Source organism: Lepidochelys kempii, chromosome 3 (genome assembly GCF_965140265.1).
Source record: "Lepidochelys kempii isolate rLepKem1 chromosome 3, rLepKem1.hap2, whole genome shotgun sequence".
In the NCBI taxonomy this organism is placed as follows: Eukaryota; Metazoa; Chordata; order Testudines; family Cheloniidae; genus Lepidochelys; species Lepidochelys kempii.
Window position 1 is genome coordinate 189,783,423 of NC_133258.1, and position 27,139 is coordinate 189,810,561.

Below are 27,139 nucleotides of genomic sequence, written 5' to 3' on the forward strand. Positions count from 1 at the left end.
TTTATTAAAAGAAAGGAGACTAAGATATATAGTTATAGATATAGATACACACTCATACACAGTGCCAAGGTTCTTCAGGTCCCTGCTATTCAACAATAATTTCATTCTTTATGTGGTTAGAGGTTTTTAATCAGAAAAGTGGTTTAGATAAAGCTAAGATTAAATTGTAGGTGTGACTGTTCAGCATTTATGTTGAGAACAAGGAGGATGCAAACAAAAACTCATTGTTTTTGACTGGACAAATCTCCCCAGGTAACCCTTCATCAATGTACATGTTCAGTATTCCAGTGTGAATTCAACGACTGAAGCTGATTCAGCCCTAAATAACACACTGACAACACCTACTTGTAAAGGCACAGTTTAGCAGTGAAGTTGCTTCCTTGCCACAACAGTTATTCACAGAAAGATTAAGCTTGATCATTTCCTTGATGTTCATGTAGTTATTACTCTGTGTGTGTGTGTGCGCGTGTCTATCACACTAACCTTGGTATTTTATATTTTTAGTAAAACACAAAAACCTAATCACAGGCTGGTTTATATGCACCCATCCAATATGGAAAGGTGTTGTTTTACAGAAACCTGTTCAAGTAAAACTTCCAATGGAATTGCATCAGACAAGCTCACATGGGTCTCCAGAGGGAGCAGAGAGAAGAAACACTTCTGTGCATTATCTGCAAACCTAGAACTCAACAGCTTTTTGGCAGGCAATTTGTTTCAAGTGTTTTGTTTCAGGAAACGTGTATTTTTCTTTGTATGTTTCATGGATTTACTACAACTGGTTCTGACAGCTGCTGATTCTGTTAAATGAACACATTATTAAAAATCCTCTAACATCCCCAAGCTGAGAAATATACATTTTAATGGCATTTAAATTGTGAACCTGTAAGAATGTGCAAATGAAACCTGTGTGAATACTAACTCAGTTACTCTGGATTTAAAGGATCGCTTGATTTTTACAGTCGGGGGTAAAGGAGACTGAAGCTGACTGCATATGTTGATTATATTTCCTTTGTTACAATCAAGTACAGATAGAGACATTTAAAAAAGGAAAGCAAAATAAACAATCTCAAGTAGTAAAAATAAATGAGGGCTAATACTTTGAAAAAGAAAATACTCCAATTATTGACATATTTCCAAATAATTCCATTCTATGTCATATATGCAATCTTTGTATATTTTGTGGGAGGAGGGTTTGGAGAGGGTTGGGAGGGGTGAAGGAGAAAAACAGTTATTTGAAATGAGGCAGGAAAAAAGTGGATGTTTCCATTTTGCCTTAGATCAAAGGAAAACAAGAATGGAATCTGTGGCATATTGAACATTTTTCCACCGCTGTCTTTCACACTAGGCCATCTAAGTTTTATACAATTCCCCAGACTAGCTGCATATTAAGCTTGCTGTGTACAGCTTTATTATCGTGTGGTAGTGTGGGAACATTAATATTCCTGTGTTGCCTCTGACAGGACATTTACATGTGCCCATCTGAGCTCACACCTGAGAGCTGCTCCAAGGTACAGTAACTGTGCTCCTATTGTAAAGGCAAATGAAGAACACAAATTCCCTGCTGGGATCAGGGCTGCCCTCACCACACCCCACACCTCAAACCTTTCCCTTGCCAACATAACTCAATGCCACCTCAGAATGACGAATGAGCTGAAGCACCAGCACCAAGTACTAACCCTCTAAGAGCAGCAAAAGCCTCTCTGAAATATTTTTAAAATGCACAGTGAGTGCCGCTGGCCAATAAAGGTTGGGGAACAAACTCCAGTGAACCCAATACAGAATACATTGCATACTAACACTGATTAGAAATACGGGATGATGTTTATAAGGCTTCAAAATGGGTTTGGCATAAAGCAGACTGGCTTTAATAATGAAGGTACTTTTTATTTCAGATTTGCCTTTGGTCTCTGTTTATGTTAAAAGCTGCAGTCTTAGGCCCTGCTGCTCCATGCATTTATGCACATGTGTAGCTTTATGCATGTGAGCCCTGACTTCAGTGAGACAACACACCGCGCATAAAATTAACACCAACTACTTGCAGAATCAGATCTTAAAGGCCAAGTTACATTTAGTAGAAATTCATTTTGTGATGGAAAACAATTCTGGCAGCAACAATATGGTTTGTGGATAAATTGATTAGGCTATTGTTTTAAAAACTATGTAGCAAATCACAACGGTAAATTTACTGAAATGGACCACAGTGGGCCCAATCCTGCTCCCAATCAGGTCCAATGTTGTGTATATTCAGATTAAATATGCTTATTTCCCCTGGGGGGAAAAGCACTGAATTTTATGACCATGTTACAAATAACAATACAGGTCTTAATCTATTAAATTATATGATCTGGACATAGTTTATGAACTTCAGCAATACCCCTCAAATTGACACACACAATAAAAACCTCCTAGATGGAAAACTGTTTTGAAAGTGTGCTCCAAGTTAAAAAATAAAAATCCCTTGTAATAACAACACTGCTGACCCAAATGAAATCTGAACAAGCAGAAAGGTACTAAAGATCCTCAGTGATTAGATCCCATGCTAAAAAAGTGGCAATGTGCCAAGCAATGTCCAGCTTGATGTTAAATGCCTTTTATTGCACAAAGCTGGTACTATTGGATATAAAAGCAGACTGGAGATTGGGGTGAATTTTGTCAAAAAATTTCTTTATATAATAAACAGTGCGAGCAGACAAACAAATGGAGATTGAATTCCCACAGCCTGACAGTCTCTCAAGTCTCCTTAATTGTCTTTATTACTTGAATTGAATAAAAAGGGAATTCAAGTTCTCAGGGTTGCATGTACAAAATTGTGTAATGCTAAAAGATTTCCTTCTCTTTTAAATTTACATTACAAAATTATGGAAATCTTTAGGAAAGAATCTACTTCTCCCCTGTAATCTAATGTTAAGATCTTTTACTTACACTTTCTCCCCCTCACCATCCAGCTCCCATATTTCAGTCTTTATTGTTCAGTCTGGCTACAGAGGGCGTACATTTATTAAGTATATTATTTTCAAAGCTTGTAGCGTTTAATGTTAATCTGCACCTTTTTCATATCTGCTAAATTTAATGCTTGCTAGGCTGGCTCTTCAACCACAAATATTTTGTATCCAGCTATATTTCAGTCCTTGGTGAGCTTAACAATTAAATGTCACATATAATAGAAGAAAGAATGCAAAACATATTTCTAGTCCTCTAAACCAAAGGATACGATTTGCAGAAGACAAGAAATGGCGCAATGTAAGGAATTATAACACTTTTGATGCCTCCCTGGAATAATCATGCTGAATCAGAAGGAAACTTTCTACACTCTGCATCTGTTCTTGAAATGAGCACATATTTGTGTTTCCAATAAAAGGCTATTTTTACATTAACTATCTGTAACAGCAGGGAATAGAAAAACTAACAATCTCCACCTCATACAAGGGATGATCTTGATATCACATGGATGCTTCTTCAAAACTGTTATTTATACAAAGGCAACAAGGAAAATGCACAAACAGTTTAATCTTTTGTGTGTCACTGAAAGAGTAACAACTTTTGGATCGCCTACGTTTTTAACATTTTTTTCCCTCCTAGAAGTAAATTTCTCAGCCATACAGGCCACTGTGTTTAATTAAGCTTTCAAAAGTCCTCTGACAATGCCAACAATTGAAAGACACTTCTGTAGCTCAATCATGCAATCATTGTGACAGTTCTATTTACAATTTGTCTTAAAGAGACTTTCTCTGACATTGTACTTTAACAAAACATCCAAGCTGCCAGTTCACAACCTTTCTCTGTCTTATTTACAAATACAGCTTGTACGCAGGACTGAGAATCTCATAATCATGAGTCTTTGGATAGTGCCCTCACAAATTTTCCATCTTGTAACTATTTTGTCCAGCCCATTACTATCTGCTATGAAGCTTTGTTTTGAACAATTACAGTTAGAATTTTAGCCATTTTAGAATATTTAAGCTTCTTCTGTCTCATTGTTTAGATGCAATGCTAACTATTCAGTTCATCAGCCAAAGATTTTTATCCAGAACAAAATAAAATAATAAGGAAATGCAATTTACGCATCACAGAATTACAACAGTAATTGCTAATAGTGTACTAAAAGAATTTCTGTGGCATATAGACAAGTCAAAGAAATTCTATTCTGAGAATTCTAATAGTTAAATGTACTTAGTCCATCAGTTAGTATCATACTAGGTTCATTTTCCATTTGATTATTCAATGGAAACGTATTTCTTACATTTGTTTTCCTTATGTTGGATTTGTATCTAACTGGCGATTGGAGAAAACAGATGCAGGTACTCAAAGTGAACTTCTCTCTCTCTCTCTCTCTCTCTCTTTGTATATACACTATATAAAGCTATACAATCATAATTATAAATGAGAATATATGTAACATTCCAATGAGATAAATATGAAGTGTAGTAGTAGTTAAAATGCCTTTCCCTCCCCCCCAAAAAATAATCTTTCATTAATCTATACAGCTTTATATATTCAACAAGCATCAAAACCTAACACCAATGGACTATAAATATTTCTTTTCCCTTTTCAGTAAGTGAACAGCAGTTTTACATTCACTGATATCTTGGTAATTCAGTTAATATTTTCCTCTATTGTAAAATAAGAGACTGGATAACTAAACCCCTGCCCGTAGCACTCACTGCAAATCACAGACTGCTGATATCTGGTGGTGAGTGTTTGACACACATATTGATGAAAGCTGCCTCATTGGACCCACACAACATATCCTATTAATTTTCATTAAATTTATGACATTTCTGCCATAGCACTGGATCGTCACTCAAAATTTTGTATCAAGCCAAAGAGAGAGAGATACACACACATACACAGAACAGCGATGTGTGGATGTGTGTATCTATATTTTATGTATATGCATGCATATTGTACATGTACACACATACTATTATAAGCATTCCTTTATCTGGAAAATGGTTAGGATGAAGAGACACCTAGAGACAGTTAAAATATACATCATTTCACTGTACATTTGAGTGACTGCCTTTCTTGTAGTTGGGTGCATTGATCCCTAAGCATTACTTATCTTAGGAAGATGGTCTCTTATTATAATGCACCAAATTATTGACTGTAAAATGACACACAAAGCAGGTACTATAAATATATCTAACCTAGAACACTACAGTAACCTCTTTCTGAAGAATACTTAACTGGCTGCATTTTTTACATTGTTATTAAATATATTTTCTGGACTTTTATCATGAAGAATTGGTTCATTCAGCTTCTGTATCATTTATCCCTATTTTTTAAATTATATATTCACATATCTTTTGCATTCTTGGGATTATTGTTTCCTTTCTACTTCTGCAAAAAGGAACACAGATATAAAATATGGGAATGAGTAACTGCCATTCTGAGATTCACTTCAGGGACCCCCAAAATACCTGAACTCCACAACTTATTCAATGACCCTGACTGTTAATTTCACTGACGGACACTGGAAATCATTGGTGTGATCATTCCTGCTATTGACATATTACTTTGTGATATGACAAAACTGTCTCTTGGTTAACTAATTCCAGTGTGGAAACATATTAAATAAAAATTAAAGGAACAGTATAAGAGCTCATAATTATCCGTGCATGAAAGCTTTACCTCACCTGAGTCACATCACTTGTGCACCCACTGAAGAGCTTGTATATATTTTTCCTTTGAAAACAATTAGAAGCTGATCTTACATTCCTTCCATACCCAAAACTCCCATTGATTCCAGCTGGAGCTTTGAATGTGCAAGAAATATAGACAGTATTGGACTTCTGATATGTGTCAGTTTTAAACATAATTGCACAGAAATCTCTCTGCACAGGAGACATGAAAAGAACTGGAGCTAGATCTTGCAGTCCTTACTTACAAGAGTAATCTCTACTTCTGTGTGTAGTCCTATTGACTTTCATGGAACTACTTTTCTGAGTAAAGACTATCTGCACACATATGATTTATGTGCATGTGAAAGGGTTTGCAGGATCAGGTCCTTAGGTTTTTTTTGTCTGTTGTATATTGTACATACCCCGAATTCAGTCCTTAGCTTACTGAACCATTTAGAAGAACAAGGGACAGTTAAAAACATATTATTCTTCTAATTAGCAACACCATTACATCCTTTAGGGCCAAATTCTGCCCACTTAACTAATGCTAGGAATCTAATTAATGGTAACCACCCTATATATATGAGTACAGAAGGCAGGCTTTGGCTTACATGGTTCAACAACTGTAATAGTAGAATTCTAAACTAAAGCAAATAATTCTAAACTCCTCAGTGTGGTTGTATCTTAGACTGAATGGCCTATTTGAGACCATGGCAAGAAGTGTGGTTTTAATTCTTGCTTGACAGATACTGTGTTTTGTCTTTTAAACAGAGCCGTTCAATATGTAAATACGATGTTACATCACACAAGTGTTACTCCATATTTGGTGATTTAGCATGGCTTCAGATCTCTGAAGACTACAAATCCCTTCCGCTAGGCTCTTGCTTCATTAATCATGCCCTACACTTCTGTTCATTTTCCTTCAAATCACAGACAGCACATGGAAATGGTCACTGCCATATACCACTTTGGAAAAAAACTCTTTAACCTACATGTCACAGAAGTTGAATGTGCTGCAAAATTTAAGCCATCTTTCAAAATGCAGCTTGCCAGTAAGTTGACCCTATATATGTGTGTGCGTGTGTGTGTGTGTATATATATATATATACTATTACTACAAAGCTTTCAAAAAATATAAATGCCACATTTGATTTTAATGATTGGTTGGAGGAAAAAAATATCACATTGAATCCTGCAATGCCTACTGACCTGTTATGGTTGAACTGTGTGGCCATGGTAAGTCAAAGACAAGATCCAGTATATCATGTGATTACATACAGTACTTTTGCTAACACTGAACTACCCTTTAGGCTATTAAAATAGAGGTATAAGTGATGTCTTATCCTAACTGATGTTTCCATAAAACTAGATCAGGCATTGGTTGATTTTAATATGCTACAGCACTACATATTTATAATTATATTTTAAGCATAATTTAATACCAAGCAATGGGTGGTGTTCATATTTACTTTCAGGATTTTAGAAACTAACTGACTTGTTAGCCTTCCAGTATTTCTCTGATTTTCTTTTTCATATTAAGTTCAATTATTTTAACCTCAGCCACTGAGACATTCACATAGTGTCTTTCCAATTAAAAATTTATCATAGGAAATGACATTATTTACTTTTTTAAATTACATTTATATATTGTTTGTTGTGCAAAACAGAACTCAGTCTTGGACATTTGTACGGGTGACATGTGGTTGTGTAAACCACAAACAAAATCAAGATACATCTGTCAAAACCACATCAGAGACAAGAGAGAGCACAGAGAAGCATTTATCATTTGGCTGAGGAGGCAGGCTGCAGACCAGCGGCCTTTCCTGTCAAACCAACCTTTTGAAATTTCCAACATGCCCTTAAACTTTTCGAATAAGCATGTCTGTGCGCTTCAGCAACTGCCCTCTCTACTCTGGCCTGGCCAGTCGAAAATGGCATCTTAAAGTCAAGGTCGGTGGTGTCACTTTGCCATGGGGCTGTGTTTAATTACAGTCCATACGCTGACAGCCAATATGGATCCAAGGCTAGCTGATGCTCAGTTAACTCTTTCACCCCTGAGTTAACAAAAGACTGTAAAGCTAGTTCTTGTATAACACAGCAGAGTGTAAAATATACATATATGGAATTAAGATAGACAACACACAAGGAGACAGCTTCTATACTATATACAATTAAGAAAACAGAATCCCAGCAAACCCTGTTGAAAATACACATGAGTATTGCATGGGCCTGTTGATGCTATAACTACTCAGCCACTTGGAAATATTTTTTGTGTACTTAATATGAACTGAAACGCAGAGTATTTAACACATTGGCTGTCATGGTGACTAGAACGGAAAAACAGACACAGCACTTCACAACTGTGAGCATTATTACTACAGTTTGACTGAACATGGAAATAAACTTGTAAATGCTTCTCCTTGCTTCAGTTTACCTGCTATATGTTCCTGTTTAGGGCAGATTCCTCTAGATGACGTTGATAAACAATCGTCATCCTCTGGTGTGACCTGGATGCCAACCTCCACAGGATTGGATGCTTTTTTCAGCTCACTTGGTGAGGGTGAAGGTGGCTTATCCACAGCCTTCTCTAAGCAGAGACTGCCATTGCATTGTTTCCGTTTGTGCTCAATAAAAATAAGAATGTCCCCCAATGGGAAGTTCATCTGACACTGGCCACAAGTAAGGAGGTCATGATCCCCTTCTGGAGCTCCCAACGTGCCATGCTCTGGTTCATCATCAGTAAGAATGGCTTCAAGAGGTTCGGCTGCAGTTTAAGAAACAAAAGGAGAAACATTAGACCTCTTGTGAAAAGAAGGGGAAGGTGGGGAGAGAGAAAATCATGTTGTTGAGCCCTCTGTTCATGGATGCTACACCGAGTTTTGAATATTTATAGAATGAAAAAATTAAACCTGCATTACGTGAACAGATAGCACATTATCAGTCCAACAAGAAGCAAATGTATGTAGTTATCGATGTTGATAGGGAACATATTTCGAGAAAGCAGCTGTAATATGCAGAACTGTCAGAATGGAACCTGCAATCTTATATATATTCCTGGAGTTAGACAAAGTTCTAATTTGAATGAATGATTTAATAGTAAAAATTAAAATAACAGCTGTAAAAAAAATTACTGTGAGACAACTATGGTATCATGAAGAAAAGCCAATACGGTCCTTTGTTGCCAGAGGTATTATTTATGTTTATGTATTTATAACTGAAGTGTGTGTGTGTGTGTGCACGCACACGTAATGTATGACTTGGTCATGGAATAGCTATATATTGATGACCAAGTCATACGTTTTGAAATGTTGAACTGTGAGTTAGGTGTGTGCGTGTGTGTGCATGCAAATATATGAACATACACATTAAAAGCCTCATAGATTGTGCATGCACACATATGCACAGGGGCTACATAGCCCTGTGCTGTGTGTGTATGTACGTATGTTTATATATTTTATTCCGTTTAAAAATTGAAAACTTGTGAACTAATCATGGGAAAAAAGACCAAATTAATAAATAAGGAAACTAAATAGCAATACTTTTCAGATACCTCCCAGAAATTAAAGAAATATCAAATTCACTGGCAATTCTACTTAGACACATTAACTAAACAGGATACCTTTGCATACTTAAGAAAATAAGCCAATTAGGTTTTTTTGTTTTGTTTTTTTCATTCTGAAAAAAGGAATGCCTAAATTATTCTAAATATGTTTGCAATTGTGGTCTTCATCATATATAAATCAGTATGGTCAACTGAATGCCACATTTCATAACAACGGTGAAAAGACCTTTCTTTACACTTGAAATACCCTGCCTAATGTTGTCAAAGTTGACTAATTTTCTGAATGAGCTCCAAAAAGCTTCATTATGAGACTATTTCTACACACATAGTCGTCAGTGGATTGTATAACAAGGCAGACATGCCTTTCTTTTCTGTTTGCTTTTTTTAACTTTGTACTGAAATATCTTAGCAATATGTATGCAGCATTCATCACTATAACCTTGCAAGGAAAAAAAACCTGTTGGTATTTCTCTCCCTATGCAACATAATACATATACTAACAACAACAACAACCACCAAAATGAGCTGACACTACAAAACATAAAATGCCTCAAAATGTTGCCAGTAAATGAAAGTGAGACCCAATACAACTCTTAAACAGTTAATCAGTCTGACCTTCTTTAGTGAGCCTCCAATTTCACATTTAATGAACTTAAAGCCACAGAGAATCAAAAAATAGATTTTAATTTGACTGCAGAATATTGGAACAGATTTTGATAAAGTGCAAAAATCCAGTGAACTCAGGTTAAATTTATTTCAACCCTACCTAGGCTGAATATTGAGGAGGAAGATCTGGAGTAGCTCCCAGTTGTGCTGTGTAAAATAATATTGAAAGAGCACCTTACCGTACCTTAGCTCCAACTAGGACACACTGATACATTCCATAATTTCTTGCCTCTAGTGCTACTCCTAATTTAACATAAGGTCAACTACAGGAATATGAAGGTTATATTCATATTAATAAAAACAATATCTTAATCATTTGGGTTTTCTTCTAACCTTACTGACCAAAAGATAATACACAACATGCATTTACACTTTTCTGGCATAGAAAAAGAAACAGGAATGTTTCTGAAATGTCTGTCTATGTCATTTTCTCAAGTAACAACTGTTTGCATTTGCACAAAGTGAGTAACTGAATATGGAAGTCATTCCATCAGATTCTTTCTACAAAAAAGGTTTTTTTGTGTTAAGCAGTAATTGTAACTTTTAGTTTACTAACTCAAAGTAGCAAAATATTTTTTAAAATTGATATTCTCCTTATAACTGTTTTGACTGGAACCTAGCACAATAATTACTCAATTGTAATATTTATTCGTTGGCCTGATTTGTTTCTGAAATTGTCAATATTACTCAGCAATGAAAGAGAATATTGTGCTCAGATACCAGACAGTTAAAAGTAATGCGAAACAAAAACAGACTTTGCTAAAGACTGTACTGACTGGGCTGATTTACAATCAAAACCAGGAAATGAAGTGGGAATTCAGAGGCTGCTGATTACACCTCCACATTTCACCTAATTAATTTTATAGGAGGCAAAGTTCTCGAAAATAACAAGATGATCAAATGTACAGATATAAAACCTGTAACCTCAACATTTTCTATGCTCTTAAGGTAAATTATTGCTAATTAACAAGAATTATATACTAATGTATGAAATACCTCTGGCAACGTGTTCGTTACAAAACGTTTGGCTCCCGATCCTCTGAGAGAAAGCAAAATGTGGTTTTATTATTTCTGCTGTTTAAAAAAAAAAAAAACCAGGTGCACAAAGAAAATTTGAAAATACAATTCACCTGGCCTGGCCACTGATTTGCAGTGCACTTCTTTGAATTCTGGGGCAATCACAAGCTCCTTCCTGGGTATCTAATCATTCCTTGTATGTTTTTAATGCAAAATGCCCTTCCATTAACATGTATTTCTACAAGAACAACAAGGAGTCTGCTGGCACCTTCAAGACTAACAGATTTATTTGGGCATAAGCTCTCCTGGGTAAAAACCCCACTTCTCCAGATGCATGTATTTCTAGCCTCTCTCTCGCCCTTCCCCCATTCCCCACCAACATCCACCAAAATAACACCATCTTCTGTATCAAGTTCAATGGATTTTTGTCTCAAAAGAAGTGTGAGGGACGCAATGGAAGAAAAAGCACCAGTTCTGCGTTACCAAGAGTGGGGGGTCGAGGTGGGGGAGAAATGTATCTGTATAGATTCAGCAAGACAGAGAGGTCTAAATGCCCCAGCAGCAGACAGGGCTGTGTCCAGCTTAGAAGACAAAAAAGAAAAGCAGGGGAGAAAGAGAGAGTGACGGGCTAGTCCAAGTTTGCCTTCAAGTGTGTCCTGGGATTGTCTTACAGTCTAAGGGAAAAAATGATGGCTAATAATGTGGGCAAGTGGCCGGTGTTTTAAAGCAGACAGAAAGCGGGAGCGCATGAGGGAAGGAAGGAAAGAAAAAGAGGGGAGAGCGAACTTGGAGAGGACTGAGCAGGCACAATGGGAGCAGCGTGGATCGGAAGCTTAGTGCAAACACGTGCGAGCCAGCAAGGTGCCGTCTCCCCTTTCGGCTGGGGCCGAGCTCAGCTCGGCTCCCGCTTCTCCACCCCAGCGCCCCCCCCCCCCCCAGCGCCCATGAGGATTGCCTTTGCCTCGGATGGGCCTGTAGCGAGACCCGACCCGCTTGGGGGGGGGGGGGGGGGGACAAACAAAAGCAGATGTGTCCAAGTAAGCCAAACAAACACAAAGTCACAGATGAGAAGGTGCCACTCAGCTCCCCCTTCGAAAGAGTGTTTCAAGCTTTTTTTTTTCTGGAGGGGGGGATGTCGTTTGCTTTCCACGCGCTACAGCATCGTGCAAAGCTACGACTAGACAGAAGGGATCCCAGCCAGCCCAGCGCCGCCTGGAAAGGCTCCCGAGCCCGTCTGTGACCCCCACGGCTTGATCGGCCGTCGGGGTAGTGAGGGGAAATGAAGGGCCAACTTGCTAGTCCTCGCGATCCTCGGAAATCGTTTGCTGCTCTGAGCGGACGGGAACGGCGTTAAAACAAACATTACAGGGAGAAACTGGATCTTTTCTCCAGTGTGGGGTCTACGGGCTGCGTTCCTGTTTCCTCACCAGCCATAAAGCAAGGCAAAATTAAGAACAAAGAAAGGGGGAGGGGGGAGAAAGAAAGGGGGGAAAGGGAGAAAGAAAGAAAACCCGCCCTCCCTCCTTCCTAAACGAGAATGCTGAGAATTAAAGACGTGGTGAAACTGATCAGGTTCAAGTTCGTTGGGCTTTTTTGATCTTGTTCTGCCTCCTAGCGACTGAATCTCACATGCAAACCTATCGTTAACCAATTTTTTTTAAATCCAACTCCAACACATCTCGCCCCCCCCTCCTCCAAGCCCCCCAAATCTCACAGGGAGAAATGTACCGAATGGCAATTACACTGCCAGCAAAAAAAATTAATAACTTAAATATGTATCTGTATATTACATATGGAATTGCCAAGTCAGGGGGAAACCCTGCACGACTGGGGAAGGATTTGGGGATGGAAATCTAATCTTTCAATTATTCTGTGACAAGTGAGTCTAACACACGCGGCACACACAAACCCTAAGGATGAATGCACTCTGGTATATGCATTTTTAAAAGTAACATAGGTTACTAGTGTCGGCACCAGTTTCGGCAGCTCGCGGAGGAATGGGATGGAAGGGGGTGGGTTCCTGCGACATGTTCTGGAAGAGATAGCACCTCCAGAAATGTGACAGTTATGTTGCAATACATAACATAACACAACGTTTTGCATTTCAAAAAGCTCTTAGAACTGTAGCAAATGACTGAAACAATGAGGGGTGGAGGGAAGAGAACCTTAAGGTGTCTAAAAGAAAACTTTACGCAAGCAAATGTTTTGGCTTCCCCTGCCTTTACGGGAACTGTTTTATCCAAATCGTTAACATTCTCCAACGGACTGTGTGCAAATCTTGCTCCAAATATCTATGCATCTGAGTGGGGAAATTGCATTGTAAACTTTTACAGAGCGCGAGAGGGGAGCGGGGGGGGGTGTTGTTTGCAGACAGAGAAATTGCACTGAAACGGACGGTCCCTGAGAGGGGAGAAAAACACCTGGAATACTGGGGGGAAATAAAATACAAGCGTGCATCTTTTTGCTTTCCCACCGCCCAAAAAATAAAATATTTCCTCTCGTCTTCCCTCCCACCCGCTCCAGATCCGAGTTCCCTTTTGTTGTGTAAGCAGCGACCTTGCTTACTTTGCATTCAGCTTTTATGTTTTGTTGGGGGGGAGTGGAAGAAGGGGAGAATTTTTGTGACGAATAGTGTATTTTTAAAATGTCCCCGGGAGCGTATTTTTTTAATTTGATCGTGACAGTGACGATAGTTGGTTGGTTTGGGGTTTTGTTTTGTGTGTGTGTGTGTGTGTGCTTTGCTTGGGTTTGCTCTTGTCTCTGCTTGTTGGCAGGAGGCTCCCCGCACACGCGGTGCTTGTAAACATTCAGACACGAGATTTTTCCCAATCAAAATCCACTTCCACTTTTTTTGAAAATCTTCCAAAAAATAGTAAGCGAGAGAGGAGGGAATTCCTCTCGCTCGCTCGCTCTGCCCCGTGCAGCCGAGCCAAGCAGCCCAAGTTCGCAGGCAGGAGTTGGGGGCAGTGGGGGAGGAGGGGAGGAGTGGGGGGAAGGCTGGCATGAGTCGGTTGGCGGGGGGGAAGGTCCGATTGTGGCGGAGCCCCGGGGAAAGCCAACGATGGCTCCGGGCAGCACAAGCAGCCGCTGCTGCCTTTTTTGCCCTTTCGCCGCGGAGGGAAAAGAGGCGCAGAAGAGAGCGGGACAAACACCCCACGCCTTGGAGCGGAAACAAAAAGGGGGACATTGCCCCCCCCCCGGTACGCAACAAGGTTTCGCTCGGGAGAGATGGGGATCTGGCTAAAACCACGCGCCCCTAGACTTTTCTCTTCACTCCACTGGACCCTAATCTCTTGTCTGTCTGTCTGTCTGTGCGTCCAATGTCCAGTCTGTCTTTCCTGCAGGGATTTCTTTACACTCCCCCCACACACACCCCGCACGGACAAATTCTGCTCTTTTCCCAAGTCACACTGGCACAATTCGAAAAACGCAGATCAAAGCGAGAGGGGGGATGAAAAAGAAAAAGAAGGAAGAGAGAGTGAGTAAGAAGGGGGCATGCTCCAGGAGCAAAGAAAAGAAAAGTGATCGAGGTGATTTAATTAGAGAGAGACTGAGACGGGGGGAAAACCCGAGCCAACATTTAGTGCATTTCCACCCCTCTCGCCCGCTTTTTCCGCTGCTCTGAAATAAAATAACCCGCCCGAAGGAGGCACAGAAATAAATGCACGTTGCTCGCTGGGTTACTTACGCGAAAATTCCCGCTTGCTTAAGTGCTGGGGTTTGCCTTGCTTGCGGCGAGACATGGTGGGTTGGTGGCTGCGGTGGCTTGTGAGCCGCTCGGTTCACATCGGGAGAGCCGGGTGAGAAAGGAAGGAGACTCCAGAGAAAATATCTTCATCAATGTCTTTTGACATCCAAAATAAATTAGAAATAATACAAAGATGGCGCAGGGAAGATGAATTGTGGGATAGCAGTCATGGCTTTTTTTTTTTTTTTTTTTTTTTTTTGTGCAAGAAAAAAAGAGAGAGAGAGGGAGAGAGAGAGAGAAGGAGAGAGAGAGATGAAAAAAATGGCAAAAGCCCCCCTGAGCTGCAAGTTCAAGTGCGGACGTGACGTCCCTGCGAACTTGAACGTCAGGAGCCTGGATGGACAGAGACATACAAAACATGGGCAGGGCAAGCTGGAGAGAGGGGGAGGAGGGAAGAGGAAGGCAACACCAATGGACACTCATCAGGGGCTGGACATGAAAAAGAGACCAGGACAAGCCAATGGACAGTGATCGCAGGGGGGAGAGGGGAGGGGGAAGCGGGAGGGGGGTGCACTAGACACCAGGCGCACGCTGCTTCGCGGAGCAGGGGGGTTGGGGTGGAGGGGAAAGGAGCTGGGCACGCGGTGCAGAAGTGGCCGCAGAGGAGTAAGTGCAGAAGGCAAACACAGGAGTGGCCAGGAGGGGAGAGGGAAATAATAAATAAATTAAACCAGCCGCACACACACACACGCACGCACACCCCGCGCTGAAAAAGGAAGAGAGGCTTGCCCAGGTGAAATGCGATGGGATGCTCCCAGGAGGGGGAGGCACGGCAGGTAGTCTGGGAGCCCACCCAGCAGGCAAAGCCAGGGGATTCAAAACTTTCCACCGCCGCACGAGCAAAGCCCCGAGAAGCAGTGACAGGCCCTGGCAGGCAGCACAAAGGGAGAGAGCGGGCAAGGGGACGGACGGAGGAAAGTTTGCGCTTGGAGCAGCCGGGGGAGAGGCGGCCAGGGCCAGCCTCCTTCCTTTCAGGCCGGAGATGGGAGAAAGGAGACGAGTTTCAGAGTCAAGTAGAAAAGAGGCAGAGGATGAGAAGGAAAAGGGAAGGCGGTGGAACTTGATACCCCCCCTCCCGCACCCAGCAGTCCAAAAAACCAAATAAAATAAAAACAGCCGAGGCAGCCTGCAAAGCCACGCCGGGCTCTGAGATGTAACGAGCAGTGACCGTGTCTAATAAAACTAACGAAACGGGAGCGCAGGAAGCGCAAACCACAGCTACGTTACTGGCGAGAAGCGGGGCGAGCCGAGCCGAGCAAATGGGCAGAGGGGGCAAGGCGAAGCGGCGGGAGTTGGGGCCGAGGAGGCAGCGGCCGCAGCGTGGGTTGTAACTTACCGGGGACACACACACACATTCCCCCGGGGCGGGATCGGGTTGCGAGAAGGGATAAGCGGGAGAGGAGGAAGAGAGCGTTTGTGGCAATTGCTCCGCAGAAGGGTTACAAAGCGTGCGCCGCGGCAGGGCAGCGAGGTGGCGAGCCCGCGCCCGGAGCGCACGCCCCGGCCGGCTCCCCGGCGGAGAACGCCGGGAGAGGGACAGAGAGAAAAGAGGTGCAAAGGAGGGAAGAAGTGGATCTAGCACAGGAAGGGGAAAGAAGAAGCTTGCTGTGACTGTAAGAAATATTTTAACACGCAAAACTGTAATAATGACGTTACCCAGGGAGAGCCGGGGGGGGGGGGTGGAAATCCTTCAGTTTGTTCACAGAAGCAGCAGGGAATGCAAGTGGTCGGGGCTGTCCCTGAATTCTCAGCCGCTTCCGATCGGACGGCTCCTTTTGTGTGAGCAGTACACGCGCTGGGTTATAAGCGCCCTTTGGGGAGAGTCTGTGGAGAAATTAGAGGAGACCTGTTGGAAACAAGACCCTGTCTCTTTAATGGAGAAACACACACACACGCTGCTGTTGTCACAGGTCCGTTTCATTCGGGTGTGGGATACTTTCAGTTTCACGTCAACGGTACAGCAATAGCACCCCCTACAATCTGAAGTTTATTCGCAAACATCCCTTAAAGCCTCAACCTCCTCCAGCATCGCGGCTGCTTTCCCGGGCTGCCTAGGCGAGGAGTGAGGGGAAGTGAGGCAGGGAGGGTGTGTGTGCCAGGCGGCTTCAAAGGGACTGATCAAGAGCTGCAGGTGAATCCATCGAACTACTTAGAGGTGATCTCTCCCCTGTCATGAAGCGCAATAGCCTCCTGCTCAAGATCTGTTTTATTATTGCACTTTCCTTATCATCGTACTCTTCAGCCAAGAGGTGTCGGTTGTGCACTTTAACTTGCTTTTGTTTGGTTTTTATACACACACACACACACACACTTTACCACAGTTTTATGGTCCAGCTTCATTTTATAGCTACCTACAGCGAGAGAGATGCAACTGCTAATCCTGCTTTCACACTCTAGCTTCCGCGGGTAAAGTTTTAACCCCCTTAAAACGAGTGTGTTCCTATAACGCGCAGTGGAGTGAGTGATTCTGAAAGGGAAAAGGAGGGGTTGATGCTCACCACTATGAGGGTGTTTCTCCCCCCCCCCCCCCAATGTAAATAAAAAATGAATCCCCAAAGCCTGTGAAGACGCAGGATTCATTTGCAGTAAGGCTCTGTAACCACCTACCTGACACGATTTCCTCTATGCCATGGGCTCTTCGGAGTAGGTCAGCATCTGTCTTACGCCACTATCTATTTTTGTCTTGCTCCAATTTAAATAGACTCCTTCGAGCTATAAATGAATCTAATTTCTCTGCTTTGGGGCGGGGGGAGATATGGGGGAGCGGACAGGCAGAAAGTAAATAGTATTCTGTATGAGGGTTTTTTAAAATAAAAATAATTTCAGGTGACAATAGCAACCTGCCTCATTCTTTTGGTATCACACTGCAATTCAGAGGTGGTACTTCTGTATCTAAACATACGTTCCTTTACAGAACGTATATAAATAGGCGTGTGTGTACTTGTAGATACATATGTGATTTGATTTATATATAATAGCGTGTATAAAGCCTTTCAAGGTGGCTGCAGTGTAAAAAGTAATGACTTTATTATCCCTGAAAGGTTCTGTGGTTCATACTTAACAGTCTTCTGAATTACAATTCATTACGCAGTTGTGCGCTCTCTAAAGCCAACCTACCCATCAGAATACCTATCTGTGGTTATTTCCAATAAATAACCGGCAACATTTTATTGATTTTCTTTTTAGAACCATAAGAAATTAAGCACTTAGTTACAACTAGATCTGTTTTATTATTGCACTATGCGTTAGATTCCAGAGGTGACTTCCTAAACCACATCTTAAAACATACATTAAAAAGCCAATTTTACAGATGCTTTTGTGAGTGGCAGCTAGACGGTTTCCACCATTAGCATATACTTGATTTCAGCATCATAAAATCCTCGATTTCAATGGAAAGTCTTTCCCCCTAAAACAATATTTCATCTCGTCTGGATTGTAATTAATATTGGCATTTGATCACAATTGCGTTTCTCTCTCTTTTCTCCCCATCACTTTGCATAGCCATGTGATTTCAGCAAGGTAACTAAACTCAAGAAAGAAAAGGAGTCAGGAGACATTTTTTAAATATTATATCACCACAAATTAACGATGCAGGCGGATTTTGGGAGGTAGGAGGAGTGAAAGGGATAGTTTAACTAGAACACGTGGGGACAACATAACTATTACAATCCTTGATGTGACGCTTGATGGGTAATAAATTATGACAATGTTAAAAATATTTTTCTGGCAGTCCAGTTAACTGCGTTTGGGGTTGTAAAGCCTTTACTGATTCCTTTTATGCCTTGTAATTATGGTCCATGGGCTCTCCCTAAACCGTTTGGTGTAATGTGTGTAAACTCTTAGCTAATAGACCTTTTTTGAGCGCAAGGACTTTTCTCAGCACTTCCTGCAATATATATTCTGTCTCTGATGGCTGTATTTAATGGCCAAGTCCTGGTTTATGCTTTATAATGTGTTGACAAGTTTTCTAACAGACTTTCTGAAATAATGCACATATATTCAGGTCGGTTAGAAACTCCACAGTATTTTTAGAGTCGAGTAGATCTATATCCTAATGCACTGAGAGAGAGTGTAAATCATACAGGATTTCATAGCCCTTTCAGTAGTTTTCTGTATGAAGTATGAGCAGCGTGGCCTCCAGACGTAACCTTTTAGAAAAAAAGACAGTGCTTTTATTTTATGGTGTAAAGTGCTTTTAGCTTCAGGGCTCTGAACGTGAATGTGGTCAACAAACAGCTCCTGCAAGGGATCTTAATACAGCCACAGTACTAGTGCTGGGGAATTGTCTGGTTGGGATTCAGGTTGGAACGGGTTAAAGGTCCATCTCGATGGAAATGACAAGATTAAAATACACTAGGCACTGTCTGCCTTTAGAGCCAACACCTTTATTGACTTAAAATACATAAATAAACACATATAATCTGTTCCTGCCTATTGAATCTGGAGATCAGACTTTTCTGGTATCTGTAATCTCCTTTCAGAGGTGCATGCCACCATCTACATGTGACCTACTTATTCTGTGATCTGCACCTGGTCCTGAGACACTACTAAAAAATTTAAAAAACCCAACACCCCCCTGGCCCCCACCACAAAATCCAACATGTCACAATAACTTAAGGGACTCACACTTAAACCCTACCAAAGCAAAGCTGTTCACACTCAGAGTTTAAATGCCAACTGGACACAGGGGATCTAACCCCAAATATAGTCTCTAACCCTATTTTAGGTGGGTTTGCCTCTGATAAAGACCTGAGGATCTCTCCAAGGTGGGCCGGGCGGGGGAGTGTCTTTGGTAATGCTGTGTAGTTTGTCACGCCAATGAAGTTTCATTGAACTGAACTGAAACATTGAAATCCTACCCTTAATTCACCCCGCTGACTGTGCCCATGTTTTTGCAGCAAATGTTAGTAAGGTCACCCACATACCCCCTAAGCACAGAAGCCTGGGCGAGGACACGAAAGGCAGTTTTACTCAGATGGGCCTGGTTCCTGCAAGGTGCTGAGCACTCTGGCTGCAGTCCTTCAAACCATTTTAATGCATGCTTAACTTTAGAGAGACAAGGTGGGCGAGATAATGTCTTATATTGGACCAACTTCTGTTGCTGAGCAAGAGAAGCTGGTCCACTAACAGATATTGCCTCACCCTCCTTGTTTCTCTAATATCCTGGGACCCACAGGGCTACCACTATACTACTTAACTTTAAGCAGGTAATAGTCCCACAGTGGTTGAGTTGACTTCATTGGGACTGTCCATGTGCTTAAAGAAGATAAGCATGTGCTTAAATGCTTTGCAGGATCAGGCCACCATGCAGAACTGAGCCATAGGTACATTTACTCATCTTTGTCTATCTAGGGACTCATTTTAGGACTTTCAGTGAAGTCAATGGAAAAACTCCCCTTAAACAAAACCATGCCCTATTTTAATTAATGGTAGGGGGGTTATAATGTAGTTTTGTTTGTTTTGTGATATACATTAGAAAGGAGATGGGAGCAAAGACATTGTACCCTATCTATAGCTCCTTTGCACCCTATGCAATGTTATTATTTTGTACAGTACTTTATCTAATCAGCATTTCGAAAGTGCCTGTCACAAATTTGTTGGTCTCTAAGGTGCCACAAGTACTCCTGTTCTTTTTTCATAGTATCTGGGTACTTTTAAAGCATCTTAGCCTTTTTCGCACCTATTGTTAAGTCAATAGTGAGCCAATTAACAAAGGAAGCAAGTGAACATGGTACTTTACAACTGTTAAAAATAGGTGATAGTTGCATTAGAAATGCTGAGAAATTAGAGAGGGGCAAAACCCAAAAAACACGCAGTAACACCCCTTCTCCTTATTGTTTTATTTATGTTATAATTTTGTAATAAGCATCCATGGCTAATTAAGAAAGGGAGCTTCTTCAGTGAAGTAGTGGACAGGGCACTATCACTGGAAGTCAGGAATTCTGACTTCTGTTGCTGGGTCTGCTGTTGACTTGCTGTCCAGTCTCAGTTGGGGTCTCTAGGTCCTATAATTAATAATAATGCTTATTCTACAAAATAAATACTTATTAAATAAATAGTACTTATTTTTACTATTAAAACACACACACATACACACCCCTTCTTCTAAGAGCTTAGTCTATGGTCTTGATTTCCCAACTTCTTGCACAAGGCTCTCATGTGCACCACACTCTGCCCAGATGCTACATGTTGCAGGATCAGGGCCTAAAGATGTGAAGGAATACTGTACAGTTAATAAACCATGGTCTTAATCCTGCTTTCTTTGCACCCATTCACTGAATGGAAGACTGGGGTGCACAGTGAGTGCAGCAGCAGCAGGCCCCAAGAGTCCTATGCAAATGTTATTGTTTTTAGGCTTCACCTGAATTATTACAATCTATACATGGTATGAGACACTTCTGCTGACATCATATTACATCATTAGGATCAAACACAATGTCAAGGGAGCTATTACAAAATGGCACCAAGCTCCCCTTGCATTCAGCAGGAGTTTTGCGTAAATAGACATAGTCATTATATAGCAGGATAAGGTAAAAAATATTTCCCTGGGCCTTGTTGATCTGCGGGTGAATCAGGCCAGATACAATGTAAGTGGAACACCTACAGTACAAAACTAACTCTCAGTGAAGTCAATGGAATTATAAATTCTAGAAATATTATGAATATTCTCCTTCCACAGTAAGGAACACTGATATATTTTTTTTACAATAAAATTACAAAGTTAGTTCTGGAACCTGCAAAAGCTTACTACCAGGCAAAGCATGCAGTAGTAAGCATTTGCAGGATCACAAGCTTATGTACTAATTGTTAGGCTATAAGATTTTCCTTGTAAGTTCCTCAAGCATCTGGGCCCCTGGGTGAAATCCTGGCTCCAGTGAAGTCAATGGGGTCAGGATTTCAGCCTGTGTTCCTATTTGTACAGCATCCAGCACAATGGAGCCCTGATCCTGATCCTCTGGGTACTATTGAAAATTAATGTTAAATAGCACTAATAAAGTTAATCATAAATCAGCCTTTCAACATTATATAACTTTGCTTCCAAACTTTAAAAAAAATGTGGGTGTGGGTATATGCACACACATGTGCAGGGAAGTCACCAATGATGGTAAAGACAGAAGAAATGCTATTAAAATTTCTTTTTTATCAAACATTTGGTTTTATCTACAGCATGATTTTATTCTATGCTCCTCCAGCCCCTGAAGATATTTGTAAATCTTTTGTACAAAAAATGTTTTTAAACATTTTAAAATCATATCCGCTCTAACATTTTGTATACCAGCTTTCAACCCAACATTATTTCAAACAAATGGGAGTTTAAAACCTCTTAAAATTTGGGTTTATAATATAAATGCTGACAGACTCTTAATCATAGCACCACTGCCAGCTACTGTCATAATGAAATAGCTGAGTTTTCATAACTATAGAAGCACAATAGTTAAGGTCTGTCAGTGTTTCTGTTATAACCCCCAACTTTAAGAGGTTATATCTTGGCAGTTTAAATTGTAGTGAGCTGAAACTTGGGATACAAACTGTCAGACCATATGTGAAATTGTTTTACAAATAATTTGGCTAACCAGTTTTTTGGTTTACAGAGCTTCACAGCATGATTTGTAATGGTTTCAGACACTTTTTTTTCTTTTACCCACATCGAGCCTATGATTTGTTTTCTAACAGAAACTTCATAGGCAGTTAGGACTTTGTTTGGAATGCAACTTTTTGTTATGATGAAAATTTCTACTGGCTTCAGAGTATAGGTATAAGTTAAAACTGTGACACCATCAAAGGGGTTATTGTGAATGGATACATGAATTTATACATTCAGATGTACATACAGAAGGAGGGAACGAATGTGAAAGAGAAATCTTAGTTATATCTATCATAAAGGAGAGACTTCTAAGCATGCTGGATAAAGAATGTAAGTGGCTTGCATAAGAGGAAATGAAATCTCATAAAACTTATCCACTTTGTACATCAATTACATTGTGCTATATTCCAAAGATAGCATCTCTCAGACCAATTTATAACATAGTGCCAAAGAGGGCAGGTGCTCACTGAGCCAACAATCTGAAATATATTTCTGGCACAATACCTACTGTGAGTAGGTCAACTTGATCATTTATACATATGACAAGGATAGTGAGGACCAGGGATATATCCCAGACAGCACTGGTCACTTTGTTTATCTATGTTAACAATTTCCTAGAATCTTTTAATCTTCTTGTATTTCCTGAACATATGGAAGTAAGTCCCAGATATACCTTGGCATTAGGACAATCATCATGTGCAGAGCCCAATACCTTTTGGGCATTTTGAAACATTTTTGCAATGGTTGAGGTATTTGACTTTGAACACTGAGTATATACATAACTTGTACTGCTTTTTGTTATAAGGCGTTTTACTGTGAATTACTCACAGTAATATTTTTATTTTTCATTTATAAACCTCTGTCTCCTAGGGTGATTTTTATCTCGGTAATTTCAAATCGCATCATGCTTAAACTCTACATACAGATGGCTAGTTTTGGTGGAGATTTTTTTTTAAAACCCCTGTGATAAAGCCAGCTGACAATGAAACTACATATGGACAAGGACTGCCAGACCAAGATAAGATTTTTTTGAAAGATGAGCTGCAAAAATTTAACAACAACATCCTGTTCCAGGGCCAGACCATGCAACCCTTCAATTCACGGATCCTCCGTTGGAGATTCCCCAAACAATTACAAAATATGAGCCTAACCCTGCAGTCCTGACTGAGGAACATAGATTTCAGTTGGAGTTTTGCCCCCAGGTCAAGAGTCAGACTGTAGCTCTGGGTTCTACATTTGTAGCATTTAAAATGTATACATAATTCTAAAACTAAATGTTATAAAGTCAGTTCCTCCTTTGCTTATCTGCCAAGACGTATGATCAGGATCATGGCCCTCTTGTACATTGTTCTTGACCTGCTCATGTAACTCCACTTGACATCAACTCCACTGCTGATCAAGAATAGTATACAGCCCTATCTTTTTGCCTTGCAAAACTGATGATAACAACTACTAAGAGCTTGGTCCTGAAGTCATTGTGCACTCAGGCCCCAATTCAGCCGCGTACCTAAGCACATACCTAACACGGAGAATGGATAATGTATGCAAGTATTTTTCTCCATTCGGTTTCTGACTTTAGCTGTTAAATGGGAGGATTTTCCTAACTAGCACATAGTATAGCTAGCACAATTATTACCAACTACTATAAAGAAATCTTGCCCAATATAACAGCAAAACCAGAGGCATAACAGGTACACAAATTGCCCCCAAAGTGGGAACGAACAGTAGGTCAACTTTTCTTTAAATGTGCAGTGGGCCACCAATCTGATGACATTGATAACCCTTAAACTTGGCACACCTTGTAACTTTAAGAACAGACAGTAGCAGTAGTAGAAATCCAACAGTACCTAACATTGGACTCCTACATTTCACACATAGGCATTCTGGTAAAAACTCGACTTTATTTACTGGTTCCAATCACATGGTCTGGGTCGGTGTGACAAAGGTGAGACCTCAGCCACATGGAAGGGGTGAGTAACCACTGACAACAATTGTTGTTACACCTACTGCTCCACATATGCACTTACTCCTGCTACAGCGTAATAGTGAATCCCAAGGTCAGAGGTGGCTAGCGCAATGGAACAGCTTGTGGAACTGTTGACACTGGTCCTGACATCCCCACTCTCCCACTACAACATCCCCCTCCTGCCCTGTTTCAGAGGTTAAAAGGTAGGAGAGCTGAGTCAACGCTGAGCAAGACCTGAGCTACCCAGTCAAACATGTGGTGCAATTACTGATCACCGGATTAATTATCTGCTCACCAGAAATTCTGTATGAATTGGCTATTCCTAGCCACAAGGAGTAGCCCTGCATATGACAACACATGCTCAGGCATGTGGGCGGCTGAGACATAACTAGCTCCTGTGGGGAAACAGAGAACCCTGTAGTAGTCAGGAGTAAGAAGAGGAGGAACTGATTTTCAACTATTTTGTTTTAAAATATAAAGTCACCTGTATCCTCTTCTGCACTAAGGAGCTGGATCTTAAACAGCTTTTTTCAAACTCTTTTGTAGGGTGACAAAAATCATTCAGTTATCCCAAGCTCCAAATGCAAGTTTCAGCAAACAAAAACCAAAAAGTTCTTCAGCTGCACAGGGCGGGGACAAGATTTGAGGATGCCATCTTGTGTACTGTAGAGTCCAGGTCTGGGACGGGGGTGGGGCTCCCTGTGTGTCCTTCCACGGCTATGTTTGGGTGGCAGGCCAGGGCAAAAGTGTGGGAGGAAAGGATTGCTTCTTCCAATAAACCTTATGGATCTACCCAATGTGGAGAAAGTCTACTCGGGCTTGGTACAGCATGACAAGAGTTTTGGCCATGACCCAGAAAAAACACTTAAGCATGTGCTTATCTTAATGCACACAAGCAGTATTTACATACTTAAAATTAAGCATGTGTTGGATTGGGGCCTTAGCTCGATGTTAATATGCCTTATTCACCTGATTTTTAAAGCTTAGTGTTTCAGTGATTTAAAATAACATTGTGTTGAAATGTAGAACACAAATGGCCAGCCTATACATGATTTTTTAAAGTGTTAATCTTTAAGGCCACAGTTAGTTTATAGAGTGGTAGAAGAGAAACACACACATTTCTCAGAGTTTAAAATATATTGTGCCAAAATCTAGACCGTAACCAGAGAATTAGTTATAGCTATGAGTTGAGACCTTTCTTCTGAATTAAAAAAAAAGTTTGAAAAAGTAGCTGCAAAGATATTATTCATACTATATAATATTTTTCTGTGCAATACTAATGTCAGCTGCTTTTTATGTACAAAGTTACATATGAAATAATAGAATGCTTGCAATAATAATTTTAATGTGCCTTTCTAGAGGCAGAATAAAATACGGATATGTAGCCTAATGTTGCACAGAACGATGTGGCAGCAAAGTATAATATGATTGATGGTGAATAATGTGATAAGAGCATCTTTCCCTGATCAGTTTGGACAGTTATGTCACCATTTCTTATTGATAGTACATATAATTTTTACTATATAGACGAATTCTGACTGCAGTGAAAAGGATGCCTCAGCCATTAGTCTGAATAAGATTGTATTTGAATCAAATAATACAAAAGTTTACTGCATAATATTACACAGAAAGCTGATGTACAGTGAGAATAATATGGTTAACAGTGTTACTTATATGTTAACTATTGTTCTGTGAGTAATTGTATCCTAGCGTTTAAGAAAGCAATGTCAATTAAATACAAAAACTGCACTAAATATAATTTTAAAGTTTAGATTTCATCATACTAAAACAAGTAAATTCTAGCTTTACCTGGCAGCATTGTATGTAGGTATTGCGGCTTATATATCAGCACGTATATACCATGGTGAGGGGTGTTATAGAAAAACCTAAGAGAAATATGGAATATATACCATTTCTCACCATCAGTCTTTAGACATAACTCCTCACTGAAATCAGGGAGGAGTTCACTCTTAAAATGAATGGCACGTACGGCCCAGTAAAATCAGCCATCCAGTACTCTAAAGCCCCTAGAAAAAGACAATAAAAACTGCACCTTAGCACAAGCAGGGGTGGGGAGTTAAAGACCTAATGGCCATGTAATTAATCTATCATCCAGAACTAAAGATGTTTGAACTTATGCAGCAATGGATGTTCTTTCTACAAAGAAGGCCAAAAGTGTCTGAGAAACAAGGTGTATCTGAGTCAGCCTTAGTACTCAGAGCCAATAAAAATGAAACTATTCTCTATTGAGACCTAATTAGCTTTTATATTCAAAGTTGTACTGCATATTTTTACCGTTGCTTATGAGTGGGACTAAAAAAATATATGTACCGTAGCACTATACTTTTTAAGTGTCTGTTGAATGCGTTTTCCATTCTCCAAGGATTGCCTTCTTCCTTAGATGCATACATTCAGCAAATATGGCGAGGCTAATTATTTTCCCCTCAAATGACAAGTGCTTTTCTACAACAATTTTCATAACATCATGGACCGTGGGTCTTCAGCCTTGTAACTTTCAAAATACTCCCTTCGAATCCTAAAATGAAAAAACGTTTGGTAAATAAATTTCATGCCATGGACTTTACAAGGAATAGACTTGTATCAGAGCCACTGTTCATGTATAATACTGTTTCGTTTTTTTAAAGGAGGATATATATTTTTCGGTTACCTTTCCTGACTGTAAAGCAATCACAGAAAACTACAGGAGGTACCATAAATATGCAAATTACTGAGAGATAACTGGTTTCAGTGGTTCCGCCTTCAAGTAGTAGGAAACATGAGCGTGCTGGAGCTCTTCATTCCAAGTAATTTGTATGTTTGTGGTGCCCCCTGCTGCACTCACAAGTTGTCCAGGAAAAGGAGAGCAAAATCTTAAAGCATTCAAACATGGGTAAATATATAGATTTTACAGCAGTGTCCACTGGCATTGCTATAGTTAAAGGTCTGTCTGCATTTCCATTATCAGCTCTCTTTT

General features: G+C 40.4%; 1 protein-coding gene across 7 annotated transcripts in view; it reads right to left on the bottom strand.

Moving 5' to 3' along the window:
• BCL11A (BCL11 transcription factor A) overlaps positions 1-14,940 on the bottom strand; it is a 105,521-nt gene extending 90,581 nt beyond the window's left edge. For 3 of the 7 annotated variants that reach the window (XM_073339360.1, XM_073339354.1, XM_073339353.1), the window contains exons 1-2: positions 14,555-14,938; positions 8,056-8,385 (exon numbers count right to left, since the gene is read on the bottom strand). In XM_073339360.1, the coding sequence (XP_073195461.1) occupies positions 8,056-8,385; positions 14,555-14,609 (385 nt within the window). In that variant the 5' untranslated portion in view covers positions 14,610-14,938. Of the gene's footprint in view, positions 1-8,055; positions 8,386-10,845; positions 10,889-14,554 lie in introns of those variants that run through there. The other 4 variants (XM_073339357.1, XM_073339359.1, XM_073339356.1 and 1 more) reach the window with 4 other exon arrangements.
• Between the last annotated feature and the right edge of the window lie 12,199 nt (positions 14,941-27,139).